The sequence below is a fragment of the Delphinus delphis genome, chromosome 21, assembly GCF_949987515.2.
Source record: "Delphinus delphis chromosome 21, mDelDel1.2, whole genome shotgun sequence".
NCBI classification, from domain to species: domain Eukaryota; kingdom Metazoa; phylum Chordata; class Mammalia; order Artiodactyla; family Delphinidae; genus Delphinus; species Delphinus delphis.
In genome coordinates this window covers 2,789,671-2,807,532 of record NC_082703.1, presented here as the reverse complement: position 1 = coordinate 2,807,532, position 17,862 = coordinate 2,789,671, and the positions used below count along the sequence as shown (strand labels likewise).

The window sequence follows — 17,862 nt, the reverse complement described above, 5'->3', positions numbered from 1 at the left end:
AAATATCATTTACCCTGTGTCATCTTGAATAAGTCACGTCACTTACCCCCTCGGGACTTATTTTTCTCATCCTTAAGACGAGATGACCTAAGGGCCACATTCTTGAATTTTAGTCACCCTTACACGAAATTCCCATACAGATCTGCCAGGCATCCGCCAGAGAAGAAGACGCCGGGGTCGGCTGTGCCAGCATCCACTGCGGAGTGGCTGGTACCGCCGCATCCGCCGCCGCGGCCCCTCCCCTGGCAACGGTAACTAGTAGTCTCCGCGCCTTCTCGCGAGAGTGGGCCCCTCGCGGACAAAGGTGCGGTCGCCCGGCCTGCGCGCCCCACGTCAACCTCCGCCCGTCCCTGCGCGCCGGGCCCTGCCGCGCACGCGCGCACTCGGACGGTTGGAGATGTAGGTCCGCCTCGGGCCTGCCGCGCGCGACCCCGGCGCGACACTCCGGCGCAGCCGCGACGCGGGGCTCGGGGCGCGCAGGCGCCGCGGGCGTGGGGCCGCGCAGGCGCGGACGGCGTTGCTCTGAAGACTTTCTTCGGTGTCCTGGCGGAGCGGGCGCGCCCTCCTGGCTGAGCGGACAGGTCCTCCCGTCGGAGGTGAGGCGAGCCGGGGCCTCGGGCCGGCGGCCGGGCGGGGGCGGGGCGACCGGCAGGGCCCTGCGGGAGGAAGGGCCGCCTAACGGGGCGCGGGCCAGCGGGCGGGGTCGGCGGGGACCGGCCCCTCGGGTGATGCACCGCCGCGCCGCCACCTGCTTGCGCCCGGCCGGTCCCCAGGACTCTCCGGGCGTCAGGCCGGACGGGAGGTTGGTTTCGAGGGAAGTCGGGTCCTCGAACCCCGAACCCACCCCCGCCCCCGGCTTCCTCCCTGGCATTGGAGCCCACCATCAGGGGGGCTCTTCCACTCCCTGCCGCCGAGGGGAGGATGCTGAATGTGCACCTTCAAGGGGCGAGGCGAGCTGACGGTCCCGTTAGTAATCGTGTGAAGCTGGGTTATAACTAACCCGTCACCCCCATCCCCCGACTGCGGCTCCTGCAACCCCGGTGCGCTGTGCGTGCCCACGGACAAGTGCATTTGTAGTCATGGAAATGTGCGGAACATGTCGTCTCTGGGGCTTCTCGAGTTTTTGCTTGATCATACCAGCAGTGCACTTCCCATCAGGATCCTGGGCCTGAAAAAGTAAGCTTGAACTAGGTAAAATTGAGGTCCAACCCCCTACACGACTTTTGCAAAGTGTCTGGCAGGTCGTTTTGAAAAAGAAGGAAAATGCTAAAAGACTGTAATGGGTCCCTGGATGGATGTTTCTAAACATTTAAGTGTATCTTTTCTCTTGTCAGTAGAGAAAAAACCAGACTGTAAAGCCTTAACATTTCTATTTGAATACGTAGTGCCTGCATTTCGGGAAACATTTCAACAGATACCGGCATCGGTTGTGATCATAAAGAGTAATATCAGATTGCAGTTGGCAATGTGTAAAAAGCCTAAAATTGATCCTTTGAATACAGAGGACTGAATTGTAAATCAATTGCTCTGGGAGTGAACTACGAAACCTTGTGGCTTAGAACAACAAAGCTTTAGGATGGCCATGAGTCAGTACATTTATCTCCTCTCACCTTTACGCTTTCTTCTTAACTTTATGTATATTTTAATACTCTGTTCTCTTAACATATCCTAATATCTGTCATATTTGACAGGTTTAGGTTAAGGGACAAATTTTAAGTGAATTCACAATTACGAAGTGCACCATAAAGTGTGTGTAGTGTTAAGGTGTGGTGGGATAGGCAGAAACTTAGCAGCAGGCCAGATTAAGAGCTCAGCCAAATAGAACTAAATACCTTCGGTTGTGTCGGTGGTTCAGGGGCTAGCTGGTGCTCTGGATGTTTCTGGTGTAGTAATGGGGCCAGTGGGGTTGCTTGAGGTGGTTCTATGACCTGTTGGATGTGGCTGTTGAGGCTGCTGCAGGAAGAGGTTTCCCGTGGTGCACAGGGCAAAGGAGTGGTATGTTCAGCAGTGTCAATAGGCCTGAGATTTTGATGTGAGGGTCATCTTGACAGTAGAAAGGCTGGCTGAATACTAAGTAGGCAAGATGAAAAGTCAAGCCCCTTGGGTTTTGAAGGCTGTAACTTTAGAGTGTATACTGATTTGGGGGAGCAGACCGCTGCATGTAGACCCTGTCCTATATCTGGTTACTAAGTAAGATTATAGCACTTTATTTTAAGAAGAGTTTTGAGAGAGGGCATACTCTGGGTGAATACATTTCAATTAGTGTGGTAATTCTTAAGAACTGAATGTCAGAGTGGCAAAAACGGTAACCCTGAAGATGTTTAATTGCATCTGTTTTACAGATCCTCAGAAAATTTACCTTGACATCTTACACAGCTCTTTGGCTTTATAACAGCCCGAGAAATGTTTTTCTAATGTACATTTTTGCATTTTTTTAAAAAGTAAAAGTCCAGTTTAACAGAGCATCTCCTTCAGCCTGGGAGAAATTTCTTTTCTTTGCAATGCAATCAGAAAGATGACCTTTGTGAATCTCATGAAAAACCCTTTTATTCTCTAGCATTCTGGAAAGCTCTTTTTAAAGGAGCAGCATGCTTTCTCTTAACTTGGCTTGCATTAGGGCATAAGCATTAATGACACAAAGGAAGAAAAAACTATATACCTCTTCTCACAGAACTAAACAGCTGAACAGTGAATAAATACTAAATAGTTACTTTTATTCCCTTGTCCTCATTTTTCTTTATAAGATATGTGTAACACACCGACTTACTGTGACCTAGGAAAGGCTGCCAAGGATGTCTTCAACAAAGGATATGGTAAGTATGCTATTGTGAATTGCCAATCTGGGGGTAAGCATTCGTACTGAATGCCTACTATATGGGAGAGACTGTGCTTAGTAGAATGAGGTTAAGTCAGCATTAATCTATTTTACAAGATTTAAGGGGATCACCATTAGCAGGTTACTAGACTTCTGTTTTTAGAGGTAGAGTCCCACAGGCATTAAAAGCTGTTGTGTACATTAACACATACATAGCATTTGCGTATTTAGTATTATCTGTTGGGTGAAATCATATAACTCTGTAATATGTGTGCCCCCTTTGGTTAGCCCTGGGGACAGCTAACGTAGGGGGTGTAGCTTTCCTCCTCCAGATAATGGCAGTATTTTCACGAGGGTGAAGACACAGCTTTTGACTTCTTTGGAGGAACATACAGTGTTTGAAAGCAAGTGGACATTTAGTTTTAAAAATTTAGTCTTTGCATTTTTAATTTTTTGTGCTGTACACATTTGATTTTTTATTAACTAGTAATGTTAATTATATATTTTAAGCTTGTATATATATATCTGCATAATTTCTAATAATTTTGGTTCTTAAAATAGTACATATTCCTTTCATCCATTTGTTTTTTTAACTTATATTTTCAAAATATGTCTTTATTATTTTGAGGGAACTTAAAAATTAAACTTAAGTTATTTTGTTATAATTCAATTCCTTGTGGAACTCTCACCTAACAAGAGTACTGAGTACTTTCCATGGAATGTACTATGGACTATTTTCATAATTTCTAAGTTGCAAAGACTGGAGTGCATGTCACATTTTGTACATTAATGTGTATTTCTGTGTGTGTCTAGGATTTGGCATGGTCAAAATAGATCTGAGAACCAAATCATGTAGTGGAGTGGTAAGTACTTAATATATATATATATATATTTTTTTCAATCAATTAATTAATTATATTTTTGGCTGCGTTGGGCCTTCGTTGCTGCACGCAGGCTTTCTCTAGTTGTGGCAAGCGGGGCTGCTCTTCGTTGCGGTGCACGGGCTCCTCGTTGCGGTGGCTTCTCTTGTTGCAGAGCACAGGCTCTAGGTGCACGGGCTTCAGTAGTTGTGGCTCGCGGGCTCTAGAGCGCAGGCTCAGTAGTTGTGGTGCATGGGCTTAGTTGCTCTGTGGCACGTGGGGTCTTCCTGGACCAGGGATCAAACCCGTGTCCCCTGTATTGGCAGGTGGATTCTCAACCACTGCACCACCAGGGAAGGCCCTTAATATATTTTTAATAGATGTAGCATAATTAAGTTAAAGAAGCCTGTTTAAAAATCACTGTTTAGTCAAGTTACTTGAAACGGCATATACTTTTGGTGCTATGCTGTCTTCCCTACAGCTTTGTCCTGCTCTCAGATTTCAGTGAGCTGCCCAGCCACTTGAGCCCAAGGACAGTCAGGTTGAATTTGGGGGGAGACCCTTTGTGTTTGTCATAATAAGAGTATTCTGAGTCTTATTCTCAGAAGATACAGAATATATGTATACATATGTATGTATATATATATATATATTTTTGACCCATGCCATATCTTTATATGTATACATATGTATGTGTATATATATATATATTTTTGACCCATGCCATATCTTTATACTTTCATGAATATGTATATGGACACTAAAATCTTTGCTTCCCTTGTATTGGGTTCATGCAAATTTTGTTGCCCTTTTACAAAAACAAATTAATTTTAGTCTCCGTCCCTTCATGATTAGTTGAAACAAATGTAGAAATGCATGTAGAAGATTAGTCTACAGTTTTTATTAATGTTCATAAAGTCTTTTTTACTGGAAGTTAAGAATATGGTAAAGGATATATCAGTGTATTATCAAAGCGTCACTAACCAGAGCTTTCTTTAAGTAAGTCTCAGCAAATAGATCAACTTTACCCTCACCTTATTCTCTGATTTCTCTTTATTGGCTGCATCTTTTTTGTTTGGTATTTACCTATTCAAACCAGCGCAAATTTTATTTCTGGATATAATGATTAAATTAGAAGGGCAAGAAGCATGTGGAGTATTTATGGCACTTTGTCTTATGCTTCATATAGTCCTGGTTTGTCACTAAGATTCTTTCCCTGGGTTTTCTAGTAGTGAATAAATATGTATGCAACTCCCCTACTAGGATGGGATTTTGTTATATCACCTATTAAATTAGAAAAGTTATACTCATTTTGATTAGTACTTCAGAATTTGCTCAAGGTAGGTTTGTCTTGCAAAAATCAACAACTAAAATTTTATCTCCCTTTCATGCTGCTGTTGTGTGTGAATATTCATTCAGATGGTAAGAGAAACAGTGTATTTGTGTGCTTGTTTTTATGGCTGCTTTTGTTCTCTGGTACTGATTCAGGGTAAATTTCATCCACTGCTCCAAATTTTCTTGATCGTATCTTGGTATTTTTATGATATGCCATCTATAACAGTAACATTTTCATGATTGTTTTGTTGCATACTAGCATTTAATGCAGAACCGTAGATGTTATAAATATATTTTGCACTGTTTGAGCTAATTATGAAATTAGACAAAAACTGAAGCAATTGTGAGCCTGGAACTCAACTTAGGAAAATTCTAGCCTTTTCTTTGAGATTTGTACCTCTGGCATTTTAGATTTTTGACAGAGCTTCAGACTAAGAAATGATGATGATAAGAAAGAAATATAGACTAAATACTCTTTTACCTTTATTTTTTGCACCAAAATTAAGGTTTATATTTGCTATACTTGCAAGTTTATGAAAGGTAAATGTGAAAAATGAAACACTAGGTAGCTGGATCTACTAAAAGAAAGTGATGTGAACTATTAAACATGACTAGCATTTTATCGTGTTTTACCAAGGCCTTGCCCTTAGTGTGCAGTGTGATATTCTCTTTGAAAACTTTCTGCGTGGTGTAGATAAACAGATCACAGTTTCCCAGTTGTTTCATCAGCCTGTAGAACGAGCGTTAGGGGGCAGGGTTGGCAGGGTTTCTTTACTGTTGGCAGTATTTCAGAAATGTTCTTTAAAAACAGGGCCAATCAGAAACGTTTTTTCTTGACAGTTCATAGATTGACAGTGACAGGTGTTGACTGTTTGCTTCCCCTAGAAGGAGATCTATTTCTAATTGCTTATTGTCATATGACTGAGGGACACCTAACTGGGAGGAGGATATATTTTAAGGCATTCATAGTAACTATTTGACAGGGAAGAGGGATAAGTTACAACATTCCATTTTCTTGTGAAAAATGGGTACTTTCAATTATTGAAATTGTGTACGCTGATAGTCTTATGGATAGTTTTGTGGACAAAAGCAATAAAGTTTTTATAACAGTGTGAATGTACTTAATGCCAGTGAACTGTACACATAAATATGGTTAAAATGATAAATTTTATGTTAAGTGTATTTCACCACAATAAAAATAAGGCTTTTTAATGCATTAAAGTTCTGGCCCTATTAAAAGGGGGCAATCTAGGGCTTCTAGTGTTTGGGGATTTTTAAGGACTTTAAAGTTAACTAATAGTTCACAAGGTACGATAGAGAACTGATAGTCTTTTTCCTGTCATGAAAGTACATATTTAAGATTCAATATTTTTGTCTTTTTAGAAAAGGCATTTATTTTCAGTAAAGATATTTTTCTTTTAAAAGAGAGATTCCCATTTAGTAAGAGAGTATATGGCACAGAAATATCAGTAAGAGAGGTGGAGTAATGGGAAGATGCAAGACTGGTTAAAATATTTAGAGACTGGAAAGAAGGAAGGAAAGCAGGAAATAAGTTGCTGCAGAGTAGGGCTGTGGTAAAAAGTAAGTTGTGTTGGTTTCTGTTACATTGAACATTACTTTCTGGAATGAATATTTTTTATCTCATAAGCTGATTTTAAAGTAATTATTTTTTCTTACCAGGAATTTTCTACTTCTGGTCATGCTTACACTGATACAGGGAAAGCATCAGGCAACCTAGAGACCAAATACAAGATTTGTAACTATGGACTGACCTTCACCCAAAAGTGGAACACAGACAATACTCTTGGGACAGAAGTCTCTTTGGAGAATAAGGTAAGAGAGCGTTGGAAGATATTTGTAGGGTAAAATTATCTTGGGGATAAAATGATGAACAAATCCCAAATATAATTTGAGATCTTGCAACCCTGTCTAGTTTTCGTATTTTTTTCTCTGCATGTGGCCTTCTTTGGTATGTTTTATGTTTCTAGAAAGTAAGGTTTTGTTGCTGTGTACGTAATTATGATATCTTTTGTTCTGACCAGTTCTATAATACTTATTGTTACACAGCTGAGCCTCTCCTGAGTAGACCAAGCTATTTGTAGTGATCTAATTTAATTTTGTTTTGTAATCATTGCAAAATTGACTCCACAGAAAAATGTTTCTAAAATTCTTTAATGTTTTCAAAGAGAAAATGTTTCAGCAGTTGTCAAGTGCCTGCTACATTCAGGGCACTAGTTTTTGAAGTATGTTTATTTGCACATTACCATATATAGATAATGCTTATGTATACATAGCTGAATAAATTACTTAGGTTGGCTTGTTAAATGTCCAGTTACAATAATTTCAAGAGAGTATCACAGTTATTTTGTTGTATTGGGATTTTCTGGTTTTGTACTCTAATTTACATTATTGGCTATAACAGGATTTGACCTGTATGTTTTAGCCTTTTTTTGGGTGAGAGAATCATGATGAAGCCTGGGGGTGAGGGGAGTGGGATAGGGGGCAGGGAAGGAAGAAGAGGAAATTTATTAAATCATTTAATATTTGGCTTTCTTTAATGACTTTCTTATTTGTTAGGAAGTTAGAGAAAACTTTAGAATTGGTTTTTCAAGTCAAGAGAAGAATCAAAAATTGCTGATTGTTAATTTGAAATCTTTATTTTTCAGTTGGCTGAAGGGTTGAAACTGACTCTTGATACCATATTTGTACCGAACACAGGGTAATTATCCCAACCCCATTTTCTGAAATGGTCTTGTGGCTTGAAGGGATAGAGGGGTCTAGGGCAGGGAACTGCAGGAGGAGCTCTGGAGGTGAGGGGCACAGAGACCTGTGTGTGCAGGAGGGAGGGAGGGACCCTCCCTGAGGACACTCCCTATGTGACACTCAAAGAGGCACCTAGTAGAAAAAATGTAGGAGCTAGAGGGGTCTGAGACGAGATATTTTTTAAGCTGTCCTGAAGATTCACGGATGTGATGTCTTGCTGAGAAGTTAACATCTTAAGAAAAGAGTGTAGTCTCCTGGCACCAGAACACTGCAAAGAATAGTTCTGCTTACTTGATTTCTTAGCCTTTATAAATCCCCCAACTTCTCTGACTCAGTTTTTTCATCTGAAAAATGGGGATTATGTTGTTTCCTACCTGCCTCTCTCTAAAGGACAGGTGCTCGATGGGGGCCATGTGGCATTTCTCCTCCACTGTAACAGCAGGCGTGTCCTTCCTGCTACACACCTGTGTTGTCTTCAGGACAAGCACAGGACTATTAAGAACTGATTTCGTGTTTTCAGTATTGTCCTTCAAAAATGTACACTTCTGTTCCATCCATCTAACATTGTCCAGGGAGAAAACACTGGCCTAAGGAAAATAAATATGCTTATTAAAAAAAAAAAGTACACTTCTCTCTATGACAGGTTAATAGTTTAGAAGTTTGTCGGGCATTACCTTTTGTAGCATTTGGAAACATTTAAAGAAATTTGGTTTCTTATATGTCTGTATACATATACATTCAGATTATTAATTTGGTACTGAAATATCTTACACCTTTTTATACTTATGCTTTCATGAAATTAATCATGAAATACCCTATCATTTGAACTTACAGCGAGGAATAGGTAAAAAATAGTATATATATTTCTAATCCTAACAAAATTACATTTGTAGAGCTGTCATTTGAAACATTTTTACTGTATATGGGCCACCTGCCAAAACAGTATTTACATTATGGGAGAGGAGGGATCTTACTCTAAAAATTTCTGGACAGCAGTGAAAACTTGTGCTGTTTTCATTTGGTTTTTTTTACAGAAAGAAGAGTGGGAAATTGAAGGCCTCCTATAAACGGGATTGTTTCAGTCTTGGCAGTAATGTTGATATAGATTTTTCTGGACCAACCATCTATGGCTGGGCTGTGTTGGCCATTGAAGGTTGGCTTGCTGGCTATCAGATGAGTTTTGATACAGCCAAATCCAAACTGTCACAGAATAATTTCGCCCTGGGTTACAAGGCTGCAGACTTCCAGCTGCACACTCACGTGTGAGTATTCACAGTTCAGAGTTCCTCCTTTAGTGCCGGCACAGTCGCCTAGAGGATGGTAGCCATTAGCATGTGGAGAAGGTTGGATGGGGTGGTGCTGGCATGACGTCATGCCTTGGTGGACATCCAGCTACACTGTGCCGCTCGTAGTCGGCAAAGCACTGCAGAGTTAGTGCACTTGGCGCTGGTGTTGTGCTGCTGGCAGTTGCTGGCCTCTGAGCCTGTACCCCAGCCACTGGGATGGAGAGGGCCCGGGGCAGGGGTCACCTCCTGATAGAAGGGATCCTTTGGAGGCGTTCCTGCTTCCTCTGGTTCCCTGTTCATCTTGTCAATTTCTAGAAGCAGGTCTGTTAGGATCATGAACAACCCCCTAATTGGTCTGAGCATCCTGGAGCATCCCCAGTGTAATTCTCTGGAGGTTTTCAGGTACCCTGGTCAGAACCAGTTACCTGGGTTGTATTCAGAAGTAGCAGAAGTCCTCAGAGCAGTCCTGGGTTCAAGTCTGTAGGCTGCAGCCTGGTGGTTACATGAATTTGAACTTATAAACTGTATTTTATGTCTTGGCCTACTGGGCACTGCTGCTGTCCCAGGAAGAAAAGCAAAGGATCAGCTCTGTGTTTTTGAAGTGTTACAGATTGCTTTCCACTAGACAGTCTGTTCCACTTAAATAAAGTCGCTAGTGGTGTAGAAAGAGGCATTGAAATTGATGCAACAGTATTATGAAAACTCAGGGACTGACTGCTGAGGTGCTCTGAAGCAATACGTCGTGTACTTCCCTGGGGCCATGCACTGTAGCTATTGTCTGGAGGGTGCTTTCTAATGCTAAGATTGTGTTTTGAGTGAAATCCAGAATTGGCTTGTACTACTATATATTTTTTTTTGCAGAATCTTTATATAACTCTACTTTGAAGTTTCTAAATACTGTGAACATGTCAGAGACATACAGATCATACTTACTTGAGGTGTCTGCCTTTGTGCATAATTGAATTGTGTCTAAGAAATTCATGTCTTGTGGAGGAGCCAAGTAAATGAGTCAGATGTTACTGTGCTTTAATTAGGTGGCTATAAATCACATAACCGGTTTGTTTGGAAGTCTGTTGTGCTAGAAGTCTGCTGAAGTCTGTAGCTGTAAAATAAGACCCGATTTAGTTAGTCTTCGAATTTGTTTCCATATTGTAACAAACTAGATATTTATGACTTTTCTTACGCTGTGAAAACAGGAACGATGGCACTGAATTTGGAGGGTCGATCTACCAGAAGGTGAACGAGAAGATTGAAACATCAATAAACCTCGCGTGGACGGCTGGCAGTAACAACACCCGTTTCGGCATCGCCGCTAAGTACAAGCTGGACTGTAGAACTTCTCTGTGTGTAAGAATGTGCTGCAGATTGGGTCTGCTCTTAGGGTTTCGTCTAAGTCGTAAATGGATGCTGTGATGTGGTTGTAGTTTGCATGTTCTTTATTAACTTTGAGCTACTCATTGTGTAGTGAAAAGAGCATATACCTGAAGTCAGGAGCTGTGGGTTCTAATCTTAGTTCCTTCTGTATTTGTTGTCTGACCTAAAGTCATTTTATCTCTTTGGCCTCAAAATTTTCTTATCTGTAAGTTCCTGGGTTTCAATTACTATTCCTGTTGCCATTGGTAATTCTTGTTAATAACACTAATTGAGCTCTTAAATTTCAGGCCCTATGCTAAGACTTTATGTGTGTTATCTCATTTAACCCTCACAACTAATTATTGGATGAGTAGTGTTACCCTCATCTGCATTTTATAGATGAGGGAGCTGAGACTTAGAGAGGTCAGGTAACTTGCCCAAGGTCACACAATAAGAGACAGGTGCCAAGATTTGATCCCAGATCTGTCTCTCACCAGAGTTCATGCTCATACCACTGTCGGAGGCTGTAAAACTGGTAACTCAAAAGAATTCAGTTCACAGGAGGGATGTTTGGCTGCACAGTGTTTTAAAATTTTGCTCGAGGCCTTTAAGCATGCATTCTCAAGGTCCCCTCTGTCCTCTACTGACTTCTTAAAAGATTTATCTTTTATTAATTAAGTTTTCAGTTTTACTAATTCTGGATTGGTCCTAAGGTGTTTCAGCTTTGGAAATCTGATGCATGGAGTGGTTATGTTGGACTTACATATTATGAAATTGATTGTTCTCTAACTGTTTCTATTTCATCTCCTAATCTTAGGCTAAAGTGAATAATGCCAGCCTGATTGGACTGGGTTATACTCAGACCCTTCGACCAGGTGAGTAAAGGAGTGAATAACTATGGGCTAGGGGTAGAAGGTGATTGAGGAATAATGAAAAGAACCTACAGACAACCTGCAATCACTTTAGGTTGATTCAGACCGTTTTGTAACATTTGGTTGTTCGAAGTAAAACAGATTGAGCACTTCTGTTTAAAAAAATATTTTTGGGGGCTTCCCTGGTGGCGCAGTGGTTGAGAGTCCGCCTGCCGATGTAGGGGACACGGGTTCGTGCCCCGGTCCAGGAAGATCCCACATGCCGCGGAGCGGCTGGGCCCGTGAGCCATGGCCGCTGAGCCTGCGCGTCTGGAGCCTGGAGGCCGCAACAGTGAGAGGCCCGCGTAACGCAAAAAAAAAAAAAAAAAAAATTTTTGTACAGTAAGTTCCCTACATATAAACGAGTTCTGTTCCAAGAGCGCGTTTGTAAGTCCAGTTTGTTCGTAAGTCCAACAGAGTTAGCCTAGGTACCCAGCTAACACAATTGGCTATATAGTACTGTATTGTGATAGGTTTATAATACTTTTCACACAAATAATACATAAAAAAACAAGCACAACAAATAAAACATTTTTAATCTTTCAGTACACTACCTTAAAAAGTACAGTAGTCCAGTACAACAGCTGGCACACAGGGGCTGGCATCGAGTGGACAGGCAAGAAGAGTTACTGACTGGAGGAGGGAGAGGAGGTGGGAGATGGTAGAGCTGAAGGGTCGTCAGCAACAGGAGATGGAGCGCAAGCTGCCATTTCACTCATGGCTGACGCTGATGGCACAGGTTCTGGCTCCTTGCTGGATTCAATTCTGTCTACCCTCTTGAAGAGACGATCTAGTGATGTCTGGGTAGTACTGTACCAGCTACATCACCACTGCTTTTGTGCTTGCTTCTGGACATCCTGGGCTTGAAATAGAGATACCGTACTACTGTATTCTATACAGTACTGTACAGTAAAGTACACAAAAGCACAGCCACTTGTAGAGGATGCACACATGTGACCATGTTTGCCAGACACGTGAACTAACTTCCATGACTGGACGTGTGAACACACGTTCGCATCTTTGAAAGTTCACAGCTTGGAGGTTTGTATATAGGGGACTTACTGTATTCCTAATAATAACTTGGTTACTGTGGCTTGTGAGTTTGGTTGATCACTCATCATTCTTAACCGTGAACTCCAAATAAAGTGTGCCATGACTGCTTTACAGATCAGGTGGCTGTGGATAACCTGGCATGGAGTTAGTAACAGAGGTAATCTCATAGCCAGCTGTAACCCATGCCATTGATTCCACCCATTGTTTCTAGGAAATGCAGATCTGATTGTAATGCTTGTTACAAGTGATTGTGGTGTTTGCTTCTTCCTAGGAGTGAAACTGACCCTGTCAGCTCTAATCGATGGAAAGAACTTCAATGCAGGAGGGCACAAGGTCGGGCTGGGATTTGAACTAGAAGCTTAATGTGGTTTTGAATAGAGCATCAGCTTTGTCCCTGGAGGTGAAGAGAAGTCAACCCACTATGTTTTGGCCTTAAAATTCTTCTGTGAGATTTCAAAGGTGTGAACTTCTTATTCTTCCAAAGAATTGTAATCCTCCTCACACAGAAGCCTAGATATCGAGTCCAGCCTAAGGGAGGTGTGCCTGAAGGCATGCCCGGAAGTTGTCATGTTCGTGCCACGTTTCAGTTCAGTTCTGCAGTGTTATTTTCAATGTGTTGCTCAGCGACATGTAGTGTCATGTTACAAAGGAGATGACCCGACCCTCCAGGTGTCCATCACGTCCTGCATGTCCCACACCACTTTTTCATGACCTTGTAATATATCGGTCTCTGCGGTAGTGGAATCTTTCGTTTTGCATCAGAGTAAAATAAAATAAACCCATCACATTTGGAACATAATTGGTCATCTCACTTGCCAGTGCTGGTTTCTTATATTTGGCGTGATTGATTTTGTTGTGAAAAGCACTCACCCGTGGGATGTGTGTCTGAATCGTCTGTGCTGCCGCTCGTCCCCGCTCTCCTGCTGCTCTTCTGCGGTCAGGCCGCGTTGTCAGACGGCGCGCTTTGTTCTGGGGGTTAGAAGCACATCTGCCGAGGTCCTTGCCACCTGTTGCAGTGTGAGAGACTGTATCCTGTTGGTAGTTTTGTAAAGCTGCTGAGGGATAGTGAGCGTGTGAGTGGATGAAAAGAGGGCAAAGGAAAGAGGACAACTGGGGGAAATGCTGCCAGGGAGAGGCTGGTGGGAGGGGTCACAGCTGGATGGGGTGCATCCATGGCCCCCCCGGGCCTCAGGACAACGCTTTTGATGACTAGATCTAGAAGAGTGATGGCCAGAGGATGGAAATACCAGTTTAGAAAAGAAATGAGTAGACTATGATGTCTTCAGGGCTTACTGGTAAATCATCTTTCTAAGAGTAGAGCTCCTTTTGAAAATCTTTTTTTTTTTTAACAAAATATGTTCTGGTTGCTACAGATTCAGTCAATGTAGACATAAATAAAAGTGAAAATTCCCATTCCTCTCTCCAGTCCCTCCTTCTTCCACTGCCACTAATAGTTTGACATGTGTCCTTGCGATATTTTTCAGTGTCTTTAGAGATTATATAAATATCTATCTATATAAAATGTTAAAATGCATATCTTGTCTTGCAACATACTTACAAAGTTAACAGCAGAGTCCTCTGTTTGTATAAATATCCCTCATATTTTTAATTTTTGCACTTTTGTATAAATGTGGCATTTGTTTATTCCGCTTTTTCCTATATCCAGTCTGCTTTACAGAGAGCGCTGCCTTGAGTATCTCTGTCCGTTTATCTTTCTCCACTTCCGTGCGTATTCCCATGGCAGCACTGCCCAGTAGAACTTGCTGTGATGATGAAAATGAGGTATGTCTGCACTGTCCACACGGCAGCCACTAGCCACGCGAAGCTGTTGAGCACTTGAAATGTAAGTAGGTCAGTGGAAGAACTCAGTTTTTAATTCTGTTTCATTTAAATTACTTTTAAAATTGAATAGCCACATGTACAGTAGGGGCTGTTGTATGAGAGGTGCAGGTCTACAGGATCGGTTTCTGGAAGTGAGATTGCTGAGTCATAGGTTGTGCACATTAGATAAGTAGTACAAAATTGCCCTTCAGAAATTTTGTGCCAATCTGTTTCTACCAGTGGTGGTGAAGAGTACCCATTTCCCCATATCTGCAAAAACGCTGAATGTTATCAGACTTCAAGATTTTTACCAGTTTTAGAGGTGAAAAATGATACCTTGCTTTAATTGCATCGCCCTAATGGCCAGTGAGATAGAGCTGTTTTCGTATGTTTACTAATCATTTATAATTCTCTGATTTGCCTATTCAAGTTCCTTGCTCAGCTTCCAAATGAGTCATCTTAAAAACAACTGGACACGATTGCTTTTGGAAAATTTCCGTGCTGCAAGGTATTTCCCTACCACCACCAAAGATTATCTTTACTAGAATCCAAATTCCAACCACCACTTCTTATGTCAGAAGATATCTGTGATACCAGCCACATGATACAGTTTTATCTTCTCACTGTCTTTGTGGGTTGAGCCACCATTACAGGAGATTAAGTATAACAGAAAAGGAGAAGGGAATGAGGGGCGTAAACAACAAATTCATTGTGTTGTTGACACCTGTATCTTACAGGGAGAACTCTGTGCAGACTGAACGGGGATGGGATGCTGGGCTGGGCTGGCAGCTGCACCGGGAGCTCCTCGGGTTAGAGGGGTGTGGCTGTGGACATGTCTCTTCAGTCTGGTGGTGTTTGGGGGCGGTGGATGGAAATGGGACTGGGGCATGAGGAGGTGCAAGGAAATGCTGCTGAGATACTCCCCTAATTAACTGCTTCGTTACTTACCTGTGAGGTTGGTTGTACTTACGGCCTGAGTTAGATGGGAAGGCGATTGCTGTAGGTCGGTGCTTTATCCTTCCTTGTGCTTCCCTTTTAAGTAACGTGTTCTTACAGAGCTAAAGAGCCATACTTTGTGTTGATCCAATACCCAGACATGAGCGTAGGGACGTGAAGTTCAGCCTTTATTCCGCAGTTTTACTGACTCATATTGCTGGCTGGGCTGTGTTCTGAGTACCCTCGTCATTACATTGTAGCAGAAAGGAAAGCACATTTCTTGAGCTTCTGTGCCAGGCCCTGTCCTGGTCACCTACGTGACGTAATCTGCTGGCTGCTCACACAAACAGCTTGGAGTGCAGTCGCCCGGGAGTGGAAGCCATGCCAGGGGTCCTGGGACAGAGGTCTTCCTTGTGGTTTCGCATGTGGAAATTCTCAGTACTAGCTCTTCTCTCCTGTAAAATGCACCTGAGCAATTGCCCCCTCCGCTGCCGCCTCCGTCTCTCCAGTTCAGCCTTGTAACTCCTGTGGCCGCTCATTTATTTGATCTTATTTAATTTGAAAAATGGATCCATTCAGGACCCTGCTGGGATCCTCATTCTTGAGCTTTACCCTCAAGGTAGCTTATTTGCCCTTCAGTGCAGCCTGGGAGCAGAGGACCAACATTCTGGTTTAGACACATCTTATGTCAGGTGGTTCTTTGATTCGGTGGCTCCATGCCTGGGAATTTGCCTTAAGGAAATCATCAGAGATGCACACAGATTGATGTACAGGATTTCTAACTGCAGTGTTCTTTATAATAGAGACATTCATAACTGTTCAAATGGGGATGATGAAATGAACGGGGAATGATGGTATGTCTCTCCATTAAGTGGAATATTACTCAGCCATTAAAAATCATGTTTTTGAGGAGTAAGAATCATTGAGGATTGTTCACAATGTTACACAGAGAAAGCGAGGTAGAAAACTAATCTGTTTTATTTAAGAAAAATGTTTATGCAAATATAGGAGAAAATACTCCAGAATATTAATGTTCATTACCTCAGGAAGGTGGAATCATAACTAATTTTTATTTGTTTTATGTTTTACTACAATTTTTCTGGTTTTCTAAAGTGAATTTGTTATTTCTGTAACCAGGGGCAAGCTCTTCTAATCAATGTTATTGTGAAAAAGGCAGAGGGCTCCTCGCGGGCCACAGCAGGCAGCGTATCTGGCAGTGGTGAGTGCGTTCAGGGCTCAGCAGAGGACGCGCCCCCCAGTCCCAGGGTCCACGAGGCTGGCCATCAGCGAAGGCAGGAAACACCAGAGGCTCCTGCTTGCTCCCCTTGGGAAAGTTACCCAGACAGAGACATTGAGCAACGTGTTGGTGTTGCTCGTGATGAGAAACTCATAGGCATGAGGTTTTTATTAGATTTTGTAAGAAGAGGTGGAAGTTCACACACCATATTTTAAATATTAATTCCCTCTGCAAGAAACTGTGCGTCGCTAATCCATCATCATAGTCTGAGCGTAACTGCTCAAAGGGCAGAGGGCAGTCAATGTCCTGAAGCTTCATTTAGTTATTACTAAGTGTCTGTGCTTGGAAGCTCACTGCCAACTTGGCCATGCTCAGGTTCTAGAACCTGGGACAGAAGGGGCCCTGAGAGAGAGCCGGGGCTGTTTGTGGGCGCCCCCTCTGTGTTCTCTGCACGCACATGCACGTGGAGCCCCCTTTCCCTTTAAGCCCACAGCTCTGTGTGCTCTTGGGTCAGTTCCCTCGGCCTCTTCCCCTTTAGAAACAGCACCCCTGTTCTTTTTTCTTTTTTTTCTAACATCTTTATTGGAGTATAATTGCTTTACAATGGTGTGTTAGTTTCTGCTTTATAACAAAGTGAATCAGCTATACATATACATATATCCCCATATCTCCTCCCTCTTGCGTCTCCCTCCCTCCCACCCTCCCTATCGCACCCCTCTAGGTGGTCACAGAGCACCGAGCTGATCTCCCTGTGCTGTGTGGCTGCTTCCCACTAGCTATCTACCTTACATTTGGTAGTGTATGTATGTTCATGCCTCTGTCTCGCTTTGTCACAGCTTACCCTTCCCCCTCCCCATATCCTCTAGTAGGTCTGTGCCTTTATTCCTGTCTTGCCCCTAGGTTCTTCATGACCTTTTTTTTTTTCCCCTTAGATTCCATATATACGTGTTAGCATACGGTATTTGTTTTTCTCTTTCTGACTTCACTCTGTATTACAGACTCTAGGTCCATCCACCTCATTACAAGTAACTCAATTTAGTTTCTTTTTATGGCTGAGTAATGTTCCATTATATATATGTGCCACATCTTCTTTATCCATTCATCTGTTGATGGACACTTAGGTTGCTTCCATGTCTGGGCTATTGTAAATAGAGCCGCAACGAACATCGTGGTACATGACTCTTTTTGAATTACGGTTTTCTCAGGGTATATGCCCAGTAATGGGATTGCTGGGTCATATGGTAGTTTTTAAGGAACCTCCATACTGTTCTCCGTAGTGGCTGTTATCAACTTACATTCCCACCAACAGTGCAAGAGGGTTCCCTTTTCTCCACACCCTCTCCAGCATTTATTGTTTGTAGATATTTTGATGATGGCCATTCTGACCCGTGTGAGATGATATCTCATTGTAGTTTTTTTTTTTGCGGTCCGCGGGCCTCTCACTGCTGTGGCCTCTCCCGTTGCGGAGCACAGGCTCCGAACGCGCAGGCTC

At 42.5% G+C, this 17,862-nt stretch overlaps 1 protein-coding gene across 1 annotated transcript; it reads left to right on the top strand.

Annotated features, from left to right (window-relative positions):
- The first annotated feature begins 299 nt into the window (after positions 1–299).
- On the top strand, positions 300–13,787 carry VDAC3 (voltage dependent anion channel 3). The gene is made up of 9 exons (XM_060001488.1): positions 300–596; positions 2,745–2,813; positions 3,629–3,678; positions 6,691–6,843; positions 7,677–7,729; positions 8,808–9,035; positions 10,256–10,406; positions 11,230–11,287; positions 12,648–13,787. The coding sequence occupies exons 2-9, from the start codon at positions 2,747–2,749 to the stop codon at positions 12,737–12,739; spliced, it is 852 nt and encodes a 283-aa protein (XP_059857471.1). The 5' UTR covers positions 300–596; positions 2,745–2,746; the 3' UTR covers positions 12,740–13,787.
- Positions 13,788–17,862: the final 4,075 nt, after the last annotated feature.

Bases quoted from the DNA above. Each gene is read 5' to 3' on its own strand.
- VDAC3 (XM_060001488.1), top strand. From the start codon at position 2,747: ATGTGTAACACACCGACTTACTGTGACCTAGGAAAGGCTGCCAAGGAT. The intron at 2,814-3,628 runs GTAAGTATGCTA...GTGTGTGTCTAG, and splicing joins TGTCTTCAACAAAGGATATG to GATTTGGCATGGTCAAAATA. The intron at 9,036-10,255 runs GTGAGTATTCAC...CTGTGAAAACAG, and splicing joins TTCCAGCTGCACACTCACGT to GAACGATGGCACTGAATTTG.